Source organism: Athene noctua, chromosome 29, assembly GCF_965140245.1.
Source record: "Athene noctua chromosome 29, bAthNoc1.hap1.1, whole genome shotgun sequence".
Taxonomy (NCBI): Eukaryota; Metazoa; Chordata; class Aves; order Strigiformes; family Strigidae; genus Athene; species Athene noctua.
Window position 1 is genome coordinate 3,819,650 of NC_134065.1, and position 19,410 is coordinate 3,839,059.

General features: G+C 54.2%; 1 protein-coding gene across 7 annotated transcripts; it reads right to left on the reverse strand.

The window, feature by feature from the left end:
• Nucleotides 1–3: 3 nt before the first annotated feature.
• Nucleotides 4–19,410, reverse strand: PIAS3 (protein inhibitor of activated STAT 3). 7 transcript variants are annotated; one of them, XM_074928946.1, is made up of 15 exons: nt 19,300–19,410; nt 17,647–17,704; nt 13,920–14,376; nt 10,164–10,248; nt 9,429–9,479; nt 7,158–7,248; nt 5,563–5,697; nt 5,300–5,405; nt 4,638–4,711; nt 3,966–4,126; nt 3,392–3,528; nt 2,757–2,928; nt 2,408–2,541; nt 1,621–1,658; nt 658–1,152 (listed from the first exon to the last, which is right to left on the reverse strand). In XM_074928946.1, exons 2-15 carry the CDS (start codon nt 17,659–17,661, stop codon nt 919–921), a joined length of 1,890 nt encoding a protein of 629 aa, XP_074785047.1. In that variant the 5' UTR covers nt 17,662–17,704; nt 19,300–19,410; the 3' UTR covers nt 658–918. The 7 variants fall into 7 exon arrangements, with proteins under 7 accessions (XP_074785051.1, XP_074785050.1, XP_074785047.1 ...); XM_074928948.1 differs by lacking the exon at nt 17,647–17,704 and adding an exon at nt 3,269–3,279 and having other exon boundaries at nt 2,757–2,906; nt 3,387–3,528; nt 19,300–19,401; XM_074928949.1 differs by lacking the exons at nt 658–1,152; nt 19,300–19,410 and adding an exon at nt 10–650 and having other exon boundaries at nt 17,647–17,813.

Genomic DNA, 19,410 nt, shown 5'->3' on the forward strand with positions numbered 1-19,410 from the left:
AGTCCCCGCGGTTACGATACAAGAACCAGAAAAATCATCTGAGCAGAACCCCACGCGCTGCCCCCCCCAGGCCCAGCGCGGCTTCTGAATCCGGGGGAAGGAGCAGTTAAAAAGGTGCTTAAAAAAATAAAAATTAAAAAAAAAAAAAAGATAGAATTGCTACATGTGATCCCTGCCCGCAGGCGCGGGGGGGGGGGGGGGATGAGCGGGGCCTGCCTGGGCCCTCATGGGGCGGCAGGTTGGGCAGGGGGGGGGTTACAGACTGAATTATACGTTTAAATACATAAATAATTTGTGCAAGGGGGGCAGCAGGTCGGCCCCGGAGCCAACGCAACCTTCATTTAGTCCTCGGGGTGTGTGGGGGGGGGGGAATACAGAAACGGGGGAGTCTTTGGAGGTTTTTTTTTTTTATGTACAAAAGCTGCAACTGAAAATATAGATCATCTATTTGTTCTCTGTACAGGTCTGCGTTGGAAATATTTAAAAGGAGGAAAAAAAAAAAATCTAAATTTTTTTTTGGTTTGCTTTTTTTCTTTTTTTCTTTTTTTTTTTTAAAAATACAGCGTCGTTACAACTGAGGCAGCGCTGTCACCGCAGGGACAGGCAGGAGGCCCCGCTTGCCTCCGCTCTCCCCCCCTCTGCCGCCTTCCCTAAAAAAAAAAAAAAAATGAGGGAAAAATTCCCGGTGGGAGCACGGCGGCAGCCCCCACCCGGCCCGTGGGGGTTTTGGGGGGTGGGCGGCGAGCGCAGGACGCGGCGGGTTGAACCCCCCCCATCTCGGCTCTTTGCTACCTGTAGCAGAATCCTCCATCGCAGAGATGGGTTGAAAAAAAAATAAAATAATAAAAAGTCGTAAAAGCCGAGAGGTTTTGGTTAAACCTGAGGCCCCAGGGACCCCCCCCCGGCCCCAATGCCGGCTCAGTCCAGGGAAATGACGTCGGGGCGGCAGCCGGGCACGCCGCCGCTGCCGTGGGCATCGCGGAGCGCGGGGCCGGCGCTGCCCAGGCGGGGGGCAGCGGGGCCGCCGCTGCCGTGAGAACCCACCCCCGGCGCCAGCGGCGTCAGGAAGTGGCCGGAGGCGCCTCGGTACTGGAAGAAGTGTCCGAGCGCGTCCTGCTCGTCCAGGGAGGTGATGACGGAGGGGCTGTAGTGCTGCCGAGCCGGGGGGGGGGAGAGCTGCCGTCAGCGCACGGCGCCCACAGACACCCGCCCTGCGCCCCCCCGGACCCTCCCGGATCAGGGACCAAACCACGAGGCGGGTCGAGCCCGGGGTGGTGGGACGCGGGAGCCCGGTGAGGAGGAAGATGATGGAGGCGGCAGCTCCTGCCCAAACCCCCCCCCCCCGTCGCGTTCTGCCGGCGTCTGCGCGGCCTCGGAGGAGCAAAAAATATCTCCACCCCGGAGCCCTCGGCAGTTGGGGATTTGCCGCAGCGAGGCCGATGCTGAGGGGCTGAGCACACTGTGGACCCCCCCACACACACCCTCCCCGTCACCCTGAAGGGCTCTCCCAGAGGAAGAGGAGGCAGGAGGAAGGTTGGCTGAGGGGAGAGGGTTTTGCCAGTCTGCAGATCGGGCGCGGAGAAAAGAAAGAAATGAAAACGAAACGACCTCCAAACTTACCTGATTTTCGCTTTGAAGGAAGGAAAATAAATCCAGACCTAGAAAAAGAAAAAAAAAAAAAGGGGGAAAATAAATCTCTTACGAGAATTAAATTTCACTTCTTAGAGCTGCCCCCAGGCACCAGCCAAGCTCAGCGACCCGCCGAGGGCCGGGGCAGCATCACCCGGACTGGGGGGGTGACACCACGACACCCCAAAACGTTTGGGGGTGCAGCGTGAGGGACGAGGGACGCCCGAGCGGGTCCCGTGGTGGACTGGAGCCCGTCACTTCATCCCTCCGGGCCTCCCTGTGCGTAAAGCCTGGCTTAACTAAGTCCTGAGAGGCGCAGGGGGATCCCCAGCCCAGCGGTTTATCTCCCCCCCCCCCCCCCCAAAAGCAGGGAAGGTTTGGTGCTGGGCCGGGAAGCACCCAGGAACAACAAACAGCCCGTGAAAGGGAGCCACGGCCTCGCCGCGTGGTGGCCCCGGGACACACTAAGGAGCCAAAACCTGGGTCGTTCCGACCCGCGATCTGTATCTAAGCACCAGATTTCCCCCAGGAGGGAGGGCAGCGGGCCCCAGGAGGGAGAGAAACTCTCGTCCCCTTCTTCCCTCTTCTGTGTCGGGTCGGCTGCTCCAAAACTCTGATCTGCGGTGGCTGCCAGGCCACGAAAAACTTGGGGTGTGAGTGACCCGCAGGCCCCCGTCGCTGGGTGGAAGAGGCGGCCGGCGCGCCAGCCGCTGCTTGGGCTGGTCAACTGGTCCAACTGGGGGCGTTTGCGAACTGCTGCCGGGTTTGCTGTTGGTACCTTGAAGCTCGGAGGACACCTGGTAGGAGGGGTGGTAGTCAGGAAGGGGAAGGTTGGAGAGATAGTCGCTGCCCAGAGCTGCCATGGGAGGACTCCGAAGCACCGAGGAGGGCTGGTGATCGATGCTCAACACCCTGAAAGAGAGCACAGACCCGCCCGAGGGACACGCTGAGGGCAGAATTCCTCCGGCATTACCACCAAAACAAACCCCTGGAGCTACCATACCCCCCCTGCCCCCCCGGGGTGGGTCACCAGCGCTTCCCAGGGGCGGATCCGGTTACCAGCAAGAGGAGAGCGGGAAGGAAAAGGAGCCGAGGCCCAGCAAAGCCGGGCTCTGGCACTGCCTTACCCCTTGGGCCCGGCCGCTGTGGGAAGAGCCGTGCTGGAGACGGGGCACTGCTTCTTGGCAGGCGGCTCCTCCTCGTCCGACGAGCTGTCCAGAGTGAGATCGATAACCTCCACTTTTTTTTTTCCCTCCGAAGAGTTCTTGCCCTCGGAGCTGACGGTGTAGAGGGAACCGGCTGCAGGGGGAAACCAGCCATCAGGGGCTGCTGCCCGAACGGACACGAGCAAAACGCCACCGGTTCTACAAGTGCTGCGACCCGGCGAGAGGCTCGGGGCTTCCCAACGGCTCGTGGCAAATCCACACCCCACCCCAGAACAGAGGCAGCATCTCCACGCTAGGGTCAGGCCTGCACAGCCCGCCTGGAATTAACGCTGCGGTTTCACGAGGAAACTGCGCTTTTTTTTTTTTTTTTCCTTGATTTTTCTAGCACTTACTCCACAGCGTGGTGCTAAGTGCCTGTCATGCTCCTGGTATTTCAGTGTGATCTCAAATCTCCCAGGCGGGATCTGAAACGCTCCGAATGTTGCTTTGTAAATGTAAAAATTTTAAGTGTAAACGTTGCTTTGGCAAAAAAAAAATAAAAAAAAAAAAATAAGAAGAGTGCAAACCCAAAGAGTCGGTGAGCAAAGCTGCCATACCCTCGATCCCAGCGAACGCAGCGGCCTGGCACACCTCCTGGTTCTCCTTCTTCGGTTTCATGGGGCACCAGGAGCCGTCCTCCATGAACTGTATCTCGTCACAGTCCGTGCAGGAGTTCAGGATTTCCATGAACAACCTGTCGGGCGAGAGCACAGGCTGGGGAGAGCCCGGACGGCGCAGAAACGCGGCGACACGGGAGTGATGGCGCTCGGGAGGTGGCTCAAAGGGCTACCAAGAGTCACTGCTCTGAAATCGGGCCGCTATCACCTGCCCGGGGGGTTTTACGATGGTCAGTGGACACAGGAGGGCTCTGTTCAAGCCCCGGTGAGCAGGTTCCTTCGTTACTGCCTCTGCAGAGGCTGCCAGCAGGGAAGCCAAAATTCTGACAAAGGCGTCTTGTTCTTTGGGAGAAATCTCTCCCGACTGGCATCGCAGCAGTTTCGGGAACGAAAAATCAGATTTTAAAGTTACTCGAGGCCGTAACTTGTCTCTGTATGCCAGCGCTGGGGGATAAACCTCAAAAGAAAACCACTCTCCAGGGTAGAGGCCGCGTGAGCGGCGGGCCCAGCTCACCCGTCGATGATCAGGGCGTCGTACGGGGCTTTCTTGTCGCACACGGGGCAGGTCCACGTGGGCTTCTTCTCGTTCATCTGCAGGTAGAGCGCGGCGTCGAAGCACTGCAGGTGGGTGCAGGTGATGGCTCGGCACGGCACGATCAGCCTCATCTTCCCCAGCTGGGCGACAAGGAGGAAGAAACAAAGCTGGGTTTGGGTTTCTTTTTTGTTTGGTTTTACACGCAGCGGCGGCGTTCCCCGTTTACTCCCCTCGCCCCCTGCCCAGCACTCAAAGCGTGTTTGACCAGAGAATAAACTAAATATCAATGAAGAAATAACAAACAAAATAAAAGAAACATTCCTGTGGGTGTTTTTGCCTTTTTGCTTTGTTTTTAAGCACACTTCCACCTCAAGCACGTGCTAGCAGCGAAGGTGGAAGGCCAGCAGAAGGCATTTTTTTGGCTGGGCAACAATCTCAGCTGTTTTTTTGGGTTTTTTTTGTTTGTTTTTTTTTTTTTTTACACACAAAAGCAAGTGCTTCTGCTTTTATTTAGGAATCAAAGCTGAGTGCTTGACACCAGCGGGGCTGCAGCAGCGTCAGCTCAGGCCAAAGCGTTCTTACGCGACGGTAACGCGGGAAGCCGTTCGCCAAGGAAAAAAAAAAAAAAGGAACAAAACCATAGAAACCTACTGGACACATCAGGGAAACTCGTAAGCTCGTTGTGGCTATCTCACTGTCAGGATCAGCTGTTAGTTTTTCTTTGACTGAAAGGAGAGGAGGGGAAAAAAAGGTCTCGTGTCAGCATCCTCCTTTTGTACACGCACAGATATGCGCAGCCGTGATTTATAATTTGCACCGTGACACTTATTATCCAAACTGCAGGCAGGTAACGCTTGGGGCAGCAGATGTTACCAGCATTAAGGGCTCTGGCAAGAGTCTCCGTGGCCAGACTGTCTGTGCAGCACAACCAGAGAGCCCCTACCCTCCCGATTTCAGAAACAACCTCACGGGGGAAAGGCCTGGCTGTCGGGAAGGAGAACGGAACCCGAGCGTAAGCACCGGCCCCGCTCCCGGGACAAATGTTTTGAGAGAACCACAAGGGAGACGGGCAGCGCCCTGGAGGACGGGTTTGATCTCGAGCTTTGTTGAATGGGATCGCTGAGAAATAATCCCGGATTTTCACCATCTTGACCTTCCTGTCAACAGGCCGGGCGGGCTCGCGAGAAGGGGCGCGCGCGAAGACCAAAGACCCGCGCTGCCCTCGCGTGAGGACTGAGAGCTGCTCTGCCTTCCCGGGCGCCGCTCAGGCTCAGCCCAAAGCGCAGCCACGCCTTCGCAGGGCTCACACTTACTGAGGGCTCGCGAGTGGTCGGGATTTCGGATGCCCTTGGCTCTCAGCTTCTGCAGCAGCGTTACCGACGTCAGCTGCTTCACCAGGTACACTGACAGGGAGTAGTTCTGTCGGGAGGAAGTTGACGCTGCTCAGACCTAGAAAAACCCTCCGCAGAGGAGAGGGCTCTCCCGGGTCTGCACAGCTCCGTGCTGCTGCAGAAACGTCCTCGATTCTGCCGTGAAGGAGCGGCAGGAAAGGGGCAAGGGTTTTCAGCGCGCTCACCCTGCCGAACTCCGAGGACCAGTTCACCACGATGGTGTTGGGGACGGTGGCCGAGAGCCGCGCCAAGGGCGTGATGTTAACAGGGCGGCTCGGTCGTTTCGGCTCCACGCCGTTTTTTGTGGGCGGGAGGTAACCCTGCGAAGAAAGACAGGAAGGTTCCCTGGCGTCGGGTGAATCCTCTCCGAGGCGTTAGAGCCACCTACAAGAATCTTACAAACCCAACATCATGGCACGCTGTCCCTCGAGACGTTTCGTGTCACAACTTGGAGCTTGCAGAATTTCTCTACCGGTCTCCAAGGGGTACATTATTGTGCCTCAACGCCGAGAAATTAAGAATAAAGGTTCCCTCCACTACCCTTACGCTGAGGAGCATGCCGGAACCCCACCGTAAGCCGAATCTCCCCGCAAACACAGCGTCAGTCCGGGATGTGCCCAAACAGCACCGAGTTAAAACCCAAATCCTACAGGGAGGATCGAGGCTGGGAAGCTAAAAACTTACACCCCGTGACAAATCTCCTGTTGATCTCGTTTTTGCTTCATTATATCCACATTCCACCTCGATTATTGCAGCCCAAGAGTGCCTTTTCTGTGATTCAGAGAGATTTACATCACCCTTTTTTCATCGCCCTCAGTTAAGTCTGGGCAGCCTGAGGCTGATTCAGGAGCCACCACCCATCGCAGCTTAAGCAGAAGCGAAACAAAAAACAGGGTTCCCGTGGAGCTGCAGCAGCTCCTCAGCCGCACTGACTCATCCAAAGCAACGCAAGAAACTTCTCTGTGACTGGGGGGACCCTTGAGCCATCTTGTGTCTCACACGCGCTTCCCTCTTTCCGCCCCACGAGGCCGGAAACACCTTCTGGGTTTATTTTTAATTTTTTTTGGAAGCAGGTTACTTATTGTGTTGGCCAAAACCAGGCAGAATATCCGAGGCCAAAAATGCAAATCTCTAAAAATATTAAGGGAGCGGCTCCAGCGGAGCGTTAGAGGCTGTCCTGCAGGTTTGATTGCAAAAAGTGCCAGCTCCAGCGGAGCGAAGCCAGCGTGGGGCAGCTGGCAGGGAACTGGCCCAACACAGGCAAACCTCTGACACTTTTCCTGGGTGTGACACCAGATCGTGCCTCTTTATGGGCTGTGAACTGGGGCAAACCGTTTTGTTTTTTTTTTTTTTAAAAAAAACCACATTATCCAACACACGGGACCCCAGCCTTGGCTGGAGCACCCGGGTCTTCCTGCAGTGCAGTAAACTAAAGGCAGTGCATTATTCCGCTAACCTCAGAATTTACTCTGCCTTATTATCAAGTTTCTTCTCAAAAAAATGAGAGGGAATCTGCTGGTTTAAAAAAAAAAAACAAACCACGGGCCCAAAGTTTGCATATTCTTCTACTTAAAGACCACACTCCTTGAATCAAAGAGCTTTCATCACCGATCCACAGCCCTGTAACATGAAATCAGTTCTGTGTTCTAACCACACCATGTCCTCAAGTCAGTCTTTAATCTCCGGAAAATACATTCCCACTGCACTCCCAGGGAGCTGCAGCTGTGTAAAAGGGCAGATTTTAGTCTACAACGTATTAAGAGAAATAAGATTTACTCACAGGCAGGGGACAGAGTTTTCCATTGACCTTGACAAATAAATTAGGAGGGAAGTAATCTTCTTGGGGACAGCTGGTTTCACACAAGCAAAACCTAAGAAGCAGGAGGGAGAAACTGGCAAGTGAGTGGTGACGCTCACAAAAAAACTGGCAGCCAAACTTCCCTTTAAACAGGGAAAAAACACATTTTCCAAGCGGGACAGATCAATGGCTGGAAAACACAGAAGCAGACGAGCAGCCCCTACGCGCCAGTGACTTCCAACAACGGCCGGCGCGCGCGGCGCGAGGCGTGCAGGGGCAGGGCTAATTTTGATTCAGCCCAGATGACAATTTAGGCTGCCCAGAGTCGTGGTTTCAAAGGCAAAGTGTATTCCTCCGGCCTAACGTCATCCCAAGGCCGACAGGAAGCGCTCAGGCGGGGCGGATGGCTGCTGCTCGCTCTGCCCCCCCCCCGCAGTAATTCCCGCTGCGGGAGCCTCGTGGCTGATGGTTTAACCCAGGTCTGGGCACGATCACCCCCAACGTCACCTACAGATGCTGCAGCACTGCGGGACGCGGGGAGCTACGTCCGTTTGTTACCCCACACAAGCTCCTGGGGAACTAAAAAGTCGGTTTTGGCCCCAAGCGAGTCCTGCAGTAGGACAGAGCAGGCACCTCAGAGCTCCTCTGCCACCACGTCCTAGCGCTGCCTCCCCCAGCGCAGAATCAGTCAGGTTGGAAAAGACCTTTCAGACCACGGAGTCCAGCAGCAGCAGCAGCCCAGACCGGGCGGGGGGTCACCCCCGTGCTCTGTGGTCTCTCGGAGGAGGCAGCTCCGCAGCCCGCGACCTCGGCCGCCTCCTCCCGAGCCGCCGCGCCACGCCGATGCCGAGCTGCACCACCAACGTTCTCAAAAACTAAACCTGATCTTACTGGGTTTTTAACCTTTCTCTTCGCTCGCCAAATAAAACAAAGAATAAAACCGCGAGTTAATATTTTTCCTGCTTGGGAACACGAGATACCGCTGAGGCACGTCAGCAGGAGAGAAGAAACGGTGCCACCGTCGTTTTTAACTCCCGCACTAAAGTTTGCTGAGTTCACTCCTCCGGGTGAAGGGGTGCACTCTGGACACCCCAGGAGGCTCCTGAAAGCTTCCTGGTGGACTATTTGTAAACTCCGTCTCATCCCCAACACCCAAACCACAGCAAGAGGCACATACAGCGAGAGCGGCCCTTTAAAAACACCCGTGGCGTTATTTTGTGCTACAGCAGAGACGTTTCCAAGCCTCCACCTCCTGATGCATTTCACAGGGAACAGGATGCCCCTCGGCTTCGCTCCAGCAGCTCCGTGTGCAAGAGCAGAACAGATGGACGCAGCAGGAAAACCACGGCAGCAAAGCCCCAAATCAGAGAGACACTGCCACGGAATCATAATTAATCCAGAACGTCCCCCTGAAAGGCGACGTGCTGCTTCTTCTGAATTAAATCAGCTTTCAAACAACTCCACACTTCCAGGGGTCGCGCCCAAAGCCCTCAACTCATCACTTCTTTTCCCCCCAAGAGCTCAGCAGCGATGCTCCGTCTCTTTGCCAAGTTCAAATCTCCGATAACAGAATTTAACTTTCTGCCAAGGGTCGAGCGTTGGGCAAGAGCCTCCTCAGTTCCTGCTCGGCGCTGCGGGGCAGCGGGGGAGGCCCCGAAATAACCACCCAGCACCGGCTGCACGATCCGGAGGATCGTCTGTGAAGCACTTTCAAGTATTTTTCTACTCGCGGTCTCCAAGAGGTCTCGCACTGTCATGAGTACTAACTAGGTGGATATCAAAAAATGTTTAAATTTTAAGGTCACGTGGTTTTTGCCTCTGATTCTGCCTTTTGCCATCAATCTGCAAAAAGGCAAATAATTAAGATGGAGAAGAGAAAGAAGCAAGTTCCACGTAAGTGTGCGGAACACTGAAAAAGATTAAACTTTACTATACTTAAAAATTGAAAAAAAACTTGCGTGCGAGGCCACACGGGCCAGCGAAGCGTCACCCAGAGACAGCTCTTGTGGCCTCACCGAGTTCAGACAGACCCTCGTGGTTTGGTGTTGCGCCGTTTATCAGAGGCTCGTGCCCCGACAGAAACCCGTGCTCAGAGCGCAGCACCAAACGTGTCACGTTCCCTCCGAGCAAATCGACCGGCAATTTCAAACCCAATCAAGTGCCAAAAGCGTGATTCACCCAAATCAAGGACAAATTAATACTGATGCCGAGGGAACGGGACTTAACGCATTCATTAAAAAGACAGGACCTTACCTTAATTGCACCTGTATAGTATAATCACATTTGGCACCTGGTAAGATATCTCTGCAACGGAAAAGCAGCTCTTCAGTCCATCAGCAAGGCTTAACGGAGAATTACAACCCCAACAGCCTAACATTTTATTAAATTATATTGGTATCAATACACGTTACCTGGGGTAGGAGTAAAACCAGCGCAGCTGGATTGTGAAAACGGGGACTACCTGTCCGAACTGGCAGGCAAAATTCCCCAGCCAGGACGTAAAACAAAAGCCCATCGAACAGAAGAGAGAGTGGTGGGAAAAGGAGAAAAATCAACCTCAGAATCTTGCTCCTGCGGAGCGTTAAGATAACGCCAGCTGCAGCGTCGCCAGCGCAAAGGAACGGTTGCGTTTGCGGGCACGGGTGGAGGGCAGGCCTGAATTTTGGGATGAACTAGCATGTTTTTATCCCAACGGCCATATTTTCCTTCCTGCATACAGGAGTTCCAAGCTGCAGGCTTTGAGGCAAGACCTCAGTGGTGCAGCACAGCTCCGCCAACATCAAGGATTTTCACCCCCAACTCGGCGTTTATTCTGCGCTGGAGCTGAGGAACAGGAGGAGCTTAAGATTCAGCTCTTCCTCCTGTTCCGACCATCCCTGACGCCTCATCTGCCGGGCTCGCTCACCCAAACTCTGCCCCTTTTTACCTCCTGACTCCCCTCTCCGTTCTGCCGGGGAAGAGAACGCACGGCGCCGCCGCCTCGCTTACCGGGAGGTGAGGATCTGTTGAACTTGCTGGGGGGTTAGAGCGAAGGTGAAGTGAGCTTCTTCAAACCGCTGACTGTTCGTCGAGGCTGCAGAAGAGAAGTTCAGACCAATTAAATCATTATTAAGTCCTTCTTACGCCTGCAGGCGCCAATAAACAAAGGGCAGCTTCCGCGAAAAGCAGAAGTCGACCTGTCGTCAAAATTAACTGCAGTTCCACGCAGGGAAGTCCCTGAGCGCGTAACCAAGCGCCGGGGCTGTCCAAGGCAGATGTTTGCTTTCCATCGTTTTATTTATAAGGAAAACTAAGGCTTGGAAAGAAAAGGAGGCTCGCAGGGATTGCAAATGGGGAGGAAACGGGGAAACCTGCCCGCTCGCTCTGCCGGGCCGGCAACAGCCTCCTTAGTCCACGAAGAGCCACATGGCGCTTCCCGGGGGTCGGCGAGGGGCTGGGAAGAGCAAGATGCAGTGGGGAGCTAAGGGAGTGCCAGAGGTCACCCCCTGCCCTAGAAACTCTAATTACTGGGGACAGGAATAAGTACAGCTGCCGAACAATGATCATTTTCTCCTCGGGCACACGGACAGAGTCACGGCCAAGTGGGAGAAAACCAGCCCGTCCCTTGATTAAAAATAAACACACGTGAGGAACCCACCTAACGGGAGAGTCAAGAATTTGATGGGAGGGTTAGTGACCAGCACGGTAAAAACATTTAGTGCCAAATGGATGTAAAAATAAACCGGGATTTCCCCCTCTCTTACCCTGACCTTAACCAAGTTACTTCTTCTGCGCCTGAGCTTCTCCCTTGGTAAAACTGGCAGGTGTCCGCCCCCCTCACCACAGGCTGAGCTGCTTTATTGGTATTTGCAGAGGATCAGTATTCGAGGATGAAGACCACCGACGCTGTAAGCCAATGTGATTTGCAAAGAGCCAATGTGGCCACTTTTGCCCTCGTTTTTACAGCCGTCAGGAGAGGTCCTGAGCAAGAGCAGCTCCTGCTGGTGCTCTCTGGGACGCGGAGCGTCCCTGGGTCAAGAGAAAACGGAGCTGAGGACGTTATCACCGTGGCCTGTGTTCGTGTAAATCCCACAGTTTGAGCCTTTATTTATTTTGAGGAATTTGGTGACACTCGTGACGAGAATCCGAGGCAGCTGCAGACCCGCGGAGGTTGGCTCCGTCCTCGGGGCCACCCTCACGTTTGGCCTCCCCCAAAAGCACATTCGAACAGAGATTCCTCAGCAGGGGAAGGGTTTTTCCTTCTCCAGCCTCCTGCAGCTCGGGAATGCCAGGAATGCAAGGCCCAGAGTTTCCTGGCAGATCATCTGCCAGATCTTCCCCGGCCCGGCAGCGCCGACAGGCTGGCAGACCGGAGGGGTTCTGACCATCTTAGGATTTTCTGTCCTTTCTCCATGACAAAATCGGATCCCGATTCTGCTCCCAACAGAGCCAGCAGAGTAAAGCTGCTCAAAATCTGCAGCTTTCTCTGTGCTCTGCTGCCTCCGTTTATAACCAAGGGCCAGCCTCCACCTAATCAGCAATCTCTGAGCCGTGTTCCTGCTCCCGACGTCTCCAGACGCCACGAGAGGTTTGGTGTAGATGGGGAGTGGGAAAACCAAAGCCTGGACCTTCCTCCCTTGCGGACCAGGAGGCTTTATCATAACCCCCTGTCACTGCCTTCGCCTTCTCCATCCCCATTTGCATTATTTCTTCTTACATCTTGCTTATTTCTGGCTTTTATTTTTTTTTCCTGACACCACGACCTTCATATCTGGAAATAACAAGTCGCCCCAAGTAACTAAACTAAAAGAATGGGAAGGGGACGTTTACACAGCAAAAGGGAGAAGAAACACACAAGCCACCAGAAGCCAAAAATAAAAGTTGACCATCCCTTAGGAATTACATAAAAACTCTTTCAAGTTCAAACACAAACACAAAAGTAATGGAGTTTTATCAGGGGAGAGAAAAAAAAAAAAATAATTTCTTTTGCAAGGCGAGTATCCCATTTCAGGGAAGAGGCTTAACCACAGGTTGTCTGAGAGGCTGAGCAAAGCCAAACCGAAGAAAAGGCAATTTTTAGCAAAACAGTAACAAAACCAAACCCCTCAACAAAACACATGGGTTTGGTTGCGAGGAGAGACGCTTATCTCCACTTTAGCAAACATTACTATGTTTATATGAAACAAAAACAACCCTGAAGCCAAGCAAAAACCATTTAAAAGGCCTAAGATGGGTGGATCTAGCCTGGAGAGGCCAGCAGGGCTCAACCTAAAGTAAAAATACAACTTACAACTTACTCTAAAAACCAGAATAAAACCTTCATAAATCAGAACAAAACCTTCTTCGTGAGCCCAAAGGATCCCAAGCGAAGCCTGCAGCAGCGCTTCCAAACCCACCAGCAATTCCCGAGCTAAGTCTGTACTCTACGTCTCCCCACCGGCATTTTAAAGTTAACAAGAACCACAACTTTTGGGGAATTGGGTAAAAACCTGCATTTTCTTTTCCTGTTTTACAAGTGGGACTTTTTCCTGTTTTACATCGGAGCGCTCGGCCTCCACGTCGCATGGAGAAACAAGCGCCTTTGCCCTCTTGCTGTACCCCGTTTCTGCTCCAAGATCCCCGTTTGCCTCCTGCCCAGCGTTGAGTTTTCTCACCAACACGGACCCGGCCTCTCTCCTATTTGCAACAAGCTAAATCATAATGCACAAAAAGGTTCATTAATTTTACATACCGGAAGGTTTTAGGACCGGACTTTTGTTAACAATTAAGGCAGAATTAGGCCTCCAAGGTGGCAGAGGGTTTTCTAAGAAGCGCTTTGGCTGGAAGTTGTAACACCATTTGTTTGCAAAAATAATAAACTGCTTTTCGTAATTAACTCTCCTGGCATTCGCTAATTTGTTTGGAAAGGGAGCCCGTGCCAACAGAACCAGGTTTTTATTCTCTCAGGTTTAAGACCCAAACGCTGACGGTACCACAGACCAGAGAAAGCTTCACAGTTCAGAACGCAGAGAAAACCCAGGCTCTATCAGGTAAAACCAGTAAATAATCCCAAACTTTTATACACTTATGAAACACATGCTTAGCAGAAAAGGTGTCAGCTGGGAGAGAAATGGCCTTTTTCAAGCAAATTAGTTTGGAACAAGACTGACAAGCAACTCAAAGCTTCCATCTCTGGCAGCCCACAGGAGCTGGAGATGGAAGTTATCGGTGGGATGGAACCGTGGAACCACTCTCCTGTGAGGACAGGCTGGGAGAGTTGGGGGGTTCAGCTGGAGGAGAGAAGGCTCCGGGGAGACCTTAGAGCGGCCCCCCAGGGCTGAAAGGGGCTGCGGGAAAGGGGGGAGGGACTCTGGATCAGGAGAAAGAGACAGGATGACGGGGAAAGGGTTTAAACAGAGAGGGGAGATTTAGGTGAGATCTGAGGCAGAAATTCTCCCCTGGGAGGGGGGTGAGGCCCTGGCACAGGCTGCCCAGAGCAGCTGGGGCTGCCCCCTCCCTGGCAGGGCTCAAGGCCGCGTTGGACGGGGCTTTGGGCAACCTGGGCTGGGGAAGGTGGCCCTGCCCGGGGCAGGGGGGTGGACAAGATGATCTCTAAGGTCCCTCCCAACCCAAATCATTCCATCACCCTACGAAGCCCCGCTCAGCCCTGGGCATCATCCTTCCAAACCTGCCCCGACGGAAAGCGACCCGGCTCCGGACCTCTCCGGCTCACGGCAAACGAAAGGAGCCTCGCAGAACAGGCGAGGCGAGCGTTTCCCAACATACCTAACGTGGTGGGTTTTATCAGCTCATCGTAAACGTCGTAGAAGGGCAGCCTCTTCATCTTGACATCGGGGTGGACGGGGTGGATGGGCGGCGAGAGGTGCTGGACGTCCGCCTCGTGCTTGGGCCCCAGCACGGGCACGGGCGGCAGCAGAGCCGGCGGCGCGGCGGCGCCGTGCTCGTAGGGCAGGTGACACACCGTGCCCTGCGTCAGCGCCGCGCCCGCGGGCAGCTGCCCCGCCTGGATGTGGAGCATCGACAAGTCCGAAGGGGTTAAGATCTTCCTCGGGAACCGCCGCCGGTACAGCTCTTTGATTTTCATCTGGACAGCCGGGCTGCAGCCGGATTTCAGCAGCTGCAAAGCCTTTGTGAGAAGTTCGTGTTTCCTTCCACTTTTGTTCCTTCCAGCAAAGCCCAAGAGAACTTGTAATTCTGACACCCTAAAGCTCATAACCATATGCTGCAAGAAAATAAAACAACCACCGTTACAACCGCCGCGTGAGGAGACACAATCCCGACACAAGCCACGGGCTCACTAAGGAAGATGGTGGAGGCCTTAAAAGAGACACTGTCAAGTTCAAAGTTCCCCTTGTCATCCATAACTCATCAGTAGCAGAACTGTAAATATTTAGACTTAGTTTTAAATACTTTGCTTGGATCTGGAAATGCGAAAGGTCACGTTCACTTCCTTTTCGATGGGTGGCTGAGTGGTTTGCAAGACCCAAACAGTCGTTTAACGACCTTCCCTTCGAATAAACGCTGGCAATTTCTTGTAGGGTCAACCTCACATTTAAACTAAAGCTTCTGTAACTCTCTGGGTTTAAAGCTCTTGCTTTAAGTCCCCTTCAGGCTGGCTTAGAAAGGCCAAGCCCCAGCACGACCTCCAAACTTTTCAGCCATCGCTTTTATTCTTTCACGTCAAAAATACACTTTAGGAATGCCCGGTTTGGGCTCGATGTTTCTCCAAAGAGACACATCAGACATCAAATCTGAAAAGAGATGTTGGTCGTTAATGAGAAAGGCTGAAATTAAGGAAAAACATTCATCAGGCATCACTTCTAAACCTCGGCTGGCATCACTTATCAACCTGCCTCGCTGAGGGGAGTCTCCCCAACAGCGCCCTGCTTACTCTCACGAGTCCAACCAGCTTGACAGAGTTAAGTTGAAAGATGCCCAAAGAGGAGAAAATATAGAATTATTCCTGCTTCACGGGAGAAAAAACATCAAAAGGGTCTCAGAGACCTCTCTGCAGTCACACCAGTCAAGTCAGTAGCAGGCCTAAAAACTCGGCTCAAACGCAAAATCGTCCTTCTGAACCCGTAATAGGATTTCAGAATTATATTTATGCAGAAACACCCACGGGATGACAGAGCGCGCTAGGGAAGCACATGTGTACCCGTATGTACATATATATGTACATATTACAGCACAATCCTTCCTTTCACGCAAGCAAAAAAGGGTTAAACCTGGGATCAAGCAACTCCCGACACTCTCCCTTTTAAATCAGAAAGGGCACGCAGAGTTTCACCACGACTCTGCATCTAGAAACTTTTCCCTTCAGCCCCCAAAACGCAACCGATTCAACAGCAGAATTGTTCTCAAATTAGTTAACAACCTCGTGGGGTTTAAATCCACCATTTTGGTTCCACGGATGGGGGCTTCACCTGGCTGCAGCAGAGAGTCACGGCGGGGGGGAGAGGGGAAAGGTTGGCTTCTGCGAGTCCAGAAATGCCAAAAACCTGCAATTCCTTCGCTCAAAGAGATGCAAAATAAAAGCTGAAACCTCGCAGGTTTAGCAAGAGGCGTGTTTTACATTCGGATCGAGCCGCAAACCCGGCGGAGGGAATTCTCCTTCCAGAATTGCTGGTGGGAACATCTCGGCGTTACATCTTCGAGCCTGAGTTTTTGAGAGTGACCCATAAACCCCAAATTAAGCGGCGCATCGCCGCGACCTGCGGGTCGGGCTTACAAGATAGTTCATCGATCCTGGTCTATCTGCCAAGAGGTTTAATTCGCTGCATTAGGATCGTGTTACCCACACGCTGAAAACGCAGCATCTCGGGGCAACGTGACAGATGCTCCGCTTCCCAGTGGGACAAGAAAAGAAAAAAAAAAAAGAAAAAAAGGGAAGTATTTGGTAAAGCTATCAAAGGCAGCTCTGTCGTTACAAAAAGTGCCGTGTGCTCCCTGATGCAGAACAGACACAACAGATCAAGGTTTCGTGTTGAAAAAAAAAACCCTGTAGGTCGCGTGGGATTTGCCCGTTGCCTTTGCTGGGTGACGCGTTCAGGATGATTATATGTTCAAATGTTTTTTTTCTTTTATTCCCCCCTCCTCTCCCTTTTTGGAGCCAGGAGAATGTGTTAGGAGCAGGAAACCTCTGTCACTGAAGAGGAAAAAGCTTGACTTGGGGTCTCTCAACTTTGACAGTGCCTGTTTTAAACACCTCCCGGAAAAGATACATCAGGGATGCGCATTTATCAAATATTCCTCCTAGCAACGCCCTCCCCTTTTGCGACAATCGTTGTAAAGCAACCGACCTCCTCCCACCTCCACTCCTCCTACAAATCCTCCGGACAGAGTCCTTAACAGGCAGGAGATTAGTGTAGCATGGCTCACCAGCACAAGATTCGTGTTTATCGTTAAAAAAAACCACTCGCATCCGTGACATAGGATGGCTGTGTCACCACCGCTGCAGCAGCTGTGGACTCTTAGCTACCCCCGAAGCCTCTCCGATCACTGCTCTGAGCGTCAGGGCAGCGGAAAAAACTCTTTATTGCCGTGAGAGATGGCAATCGAGAGCTCTCAGAGGGCACCTCAGGCTCGGGGAGCGGCTGGATCTGCAGCAGAGTCGAGTCGGGCCGTGCCGCTGTTGAACGAGGCACGTCCACAAGCCTCTTCTCTCTCCAGGGGAGTCACCGTTGGGCCTTTTAAATAAAGCGTCTTACGCCAACTATGGGCTTTATAAGGAGAAATCATTTTGCTTTCAACTGGCTCGTCTTGCTTTTACAATGAGACACAGATGGTAAAAAGCTTAAACAAACTCCTGGTGAGGAAACCAGAAAGGGGGTTAGGGGAGATGGACGAGGGAAAAGGAGCAGAGAGTCAAAAATAAACTGAAGAAGCCTCGAACCACGCCAAGCTCTGGCGCCCGGGGGGCCAAAGCCCAGAGCTGTAAACCTGCGCGCTAAGCTACACCTAAGTCTTAAACCACAACTGCTCCGCAGAGGGAGTGGAGCAGAAAACATTAGAGACACTTCGCCCTGGGTCACGCTCAGCTTTACCATTTGCTAAACTATCGCAGGATTACGGACGCGGCTGCCGGAGCTCAACTTCTGCGCAGCCCTAAGTCATCCAGTTCCAATTAACAGATCCAATTTCTCCTCGAATATCATTAACGTTTTGCCACTCGATAGGGCTCCTTGTTGTAGTCAGGCTTAAGTTTTAAGGGAGGGAGAAAGATCACGACACAAAGCTCTATCAAAACGTGGACAGGGCACTGCTGGAATGATTACAGACAAATATTACTCCGGAGAATTATGCTCTTGCTGTGGCTGGCTGCCAAAAAGGTGCCAGTTCCCAAACATCTTATTGTTCCCAGCACGGGGAAGGGGGCCACTTCAGCCAGCTAAGATCTATATTGCAGCCTGTGGGGGGAAAAAAAATATTAAACCGCCAACAAGGAGGAGGGAAAAAAAAAAAAAAAAAAATCAGCTTTGGAATTAGTTACCAGGGGCAATTTCATATTCCACAGTCTGGTGGGCAAAGGTGGTGACACACTCTGACTCCTAAAAAAACGAGAAAAAGAGAGTGGAGGGGGATGAAACCCCATCCAGCTGTGAGCACTGGTGCAGCACTACCATGTTACACGCTCTCTGCTCCCTCCGCCCCAGACCTGCCTCCGCACCGGCCCCCTCTGCCCACCTCGGCTCCTGCCCCCCGCCTGCCCCCGGCATCCTGCGGGGCTCTGAGCCACTCCGGCTCTCCCTGCCTTCGGCTTTCTACCTCTCTTCTCCGCGGCTCTGCGCCTCCGAAGCCCCCCGAGGTCTTCCAGCCCCCTCCTCTCGCCGACGAGCCCCCCGGGCTGGCTGCCGGAGCCCTCAGCCTCAGGCCCCGGCGCCCTCCCTGCGGCCCCTTCGCCCCGGCGGTCCCTGCGCCTTCCCCCCACGGTGGGACCCCACGGTCCTCGGCCCCGACATCCCCCCCCTCAGCCCCCTCCGCTGCCTCCCAGCCCTCTTCGCCCACCACAGCCCGAACCCGTGGCTCGGGCACCCCGCACCCCACAGGGGCCACCCCGCCTGGCTCCCAAACACCCCCCGCCCCACACACCCCCTCGGGCCTGCTGCAGAGACCCTCAGCCCCCAGATCCCCCAGCACCCCCCGTCCCCTCGGCCTCCAATGTCCCTCCAGCCCCAACACTCCCTCAGCCCCATCCTGAGGGACCCCCTCAGCCCCACACTGCCTGGGCCCAAGCCCACAGATCCCTCAGGCTCACAAACCCTCACCCTCATTCTCAGAGACCCCCCTTAGCTCCACAGGCCCCCCCCATCCTCACAGAACCCCTCAGCCCCATCCTGAGAGACCCCCTCTGACCTACAGACCCCTCATCCTCATCCTCAGACCCCCCTCCTCAGCCCCACAGACCCCTCTCATCCTCACAGAACCCCTCAGCCCCACAGACCACTCAACCTCATCCTCACAGACCCCCCCTCAGCCCCACACTGCCTAGGCCCAAACCCACAGACCCCCTCGGCCCCACAAACCCCTCATCCTCATCCTCACAGACCCTCCCTCATCCTGACAGACCCCTCTCATCCTGAGAGACCCCCTCAGCCCCACAGACCCCTCTCAACCTCATCCTCAGACCCCCCCTCAGCCCCACACTGCCTGGCCTCAACCCCACAGACCCCTTCATCCCCACAAACCCCTCATCCTCATCCTGACAGACCCCCCCCATCCTCACAGAACCCCTCAGCCCCATCCTGAGAGACCCCCTCAGCCCCACAGACCCCTCAACCTCATCCTCAGACCCCCCCTCAGCCCCACACTGCCTGGCCTCAACCCCACAGACCCCTTCATCCCCACAAACCTCTCAGACTCATCCTCACAGACCCTCCCTCACCCTGACAGACCCCCCTCATCCTCACAGAACCCCTCAGCCCCATCCCGAGAGACCCCCTCAGCCCCACAGACCCCTCAACCTCATCCTCACAGACCCCCCCCCCCCCTCCCTCAGCCCCACACTGCCTAGGCCCAACCCCACAGATCCCTCAGGCCCACAAACCCTCAGCTCAATTCTCAGACACCCCCTCAGCCCCACACTGCCTGGCTTCATCCCCGCTCTACCGGGCTCCCGTTTTGCTTCCCCCCCCCCGCGCTGCACCTTCAGCTCCGCCGCCTCCGCCATCTTGGGACATGGCAGCCGCCGCGCAGGGACCGAGGCAAAACTCCGCGCCCCGCCGCGGCCGCACGGCGCCGGGGACAAGGGGGCGGG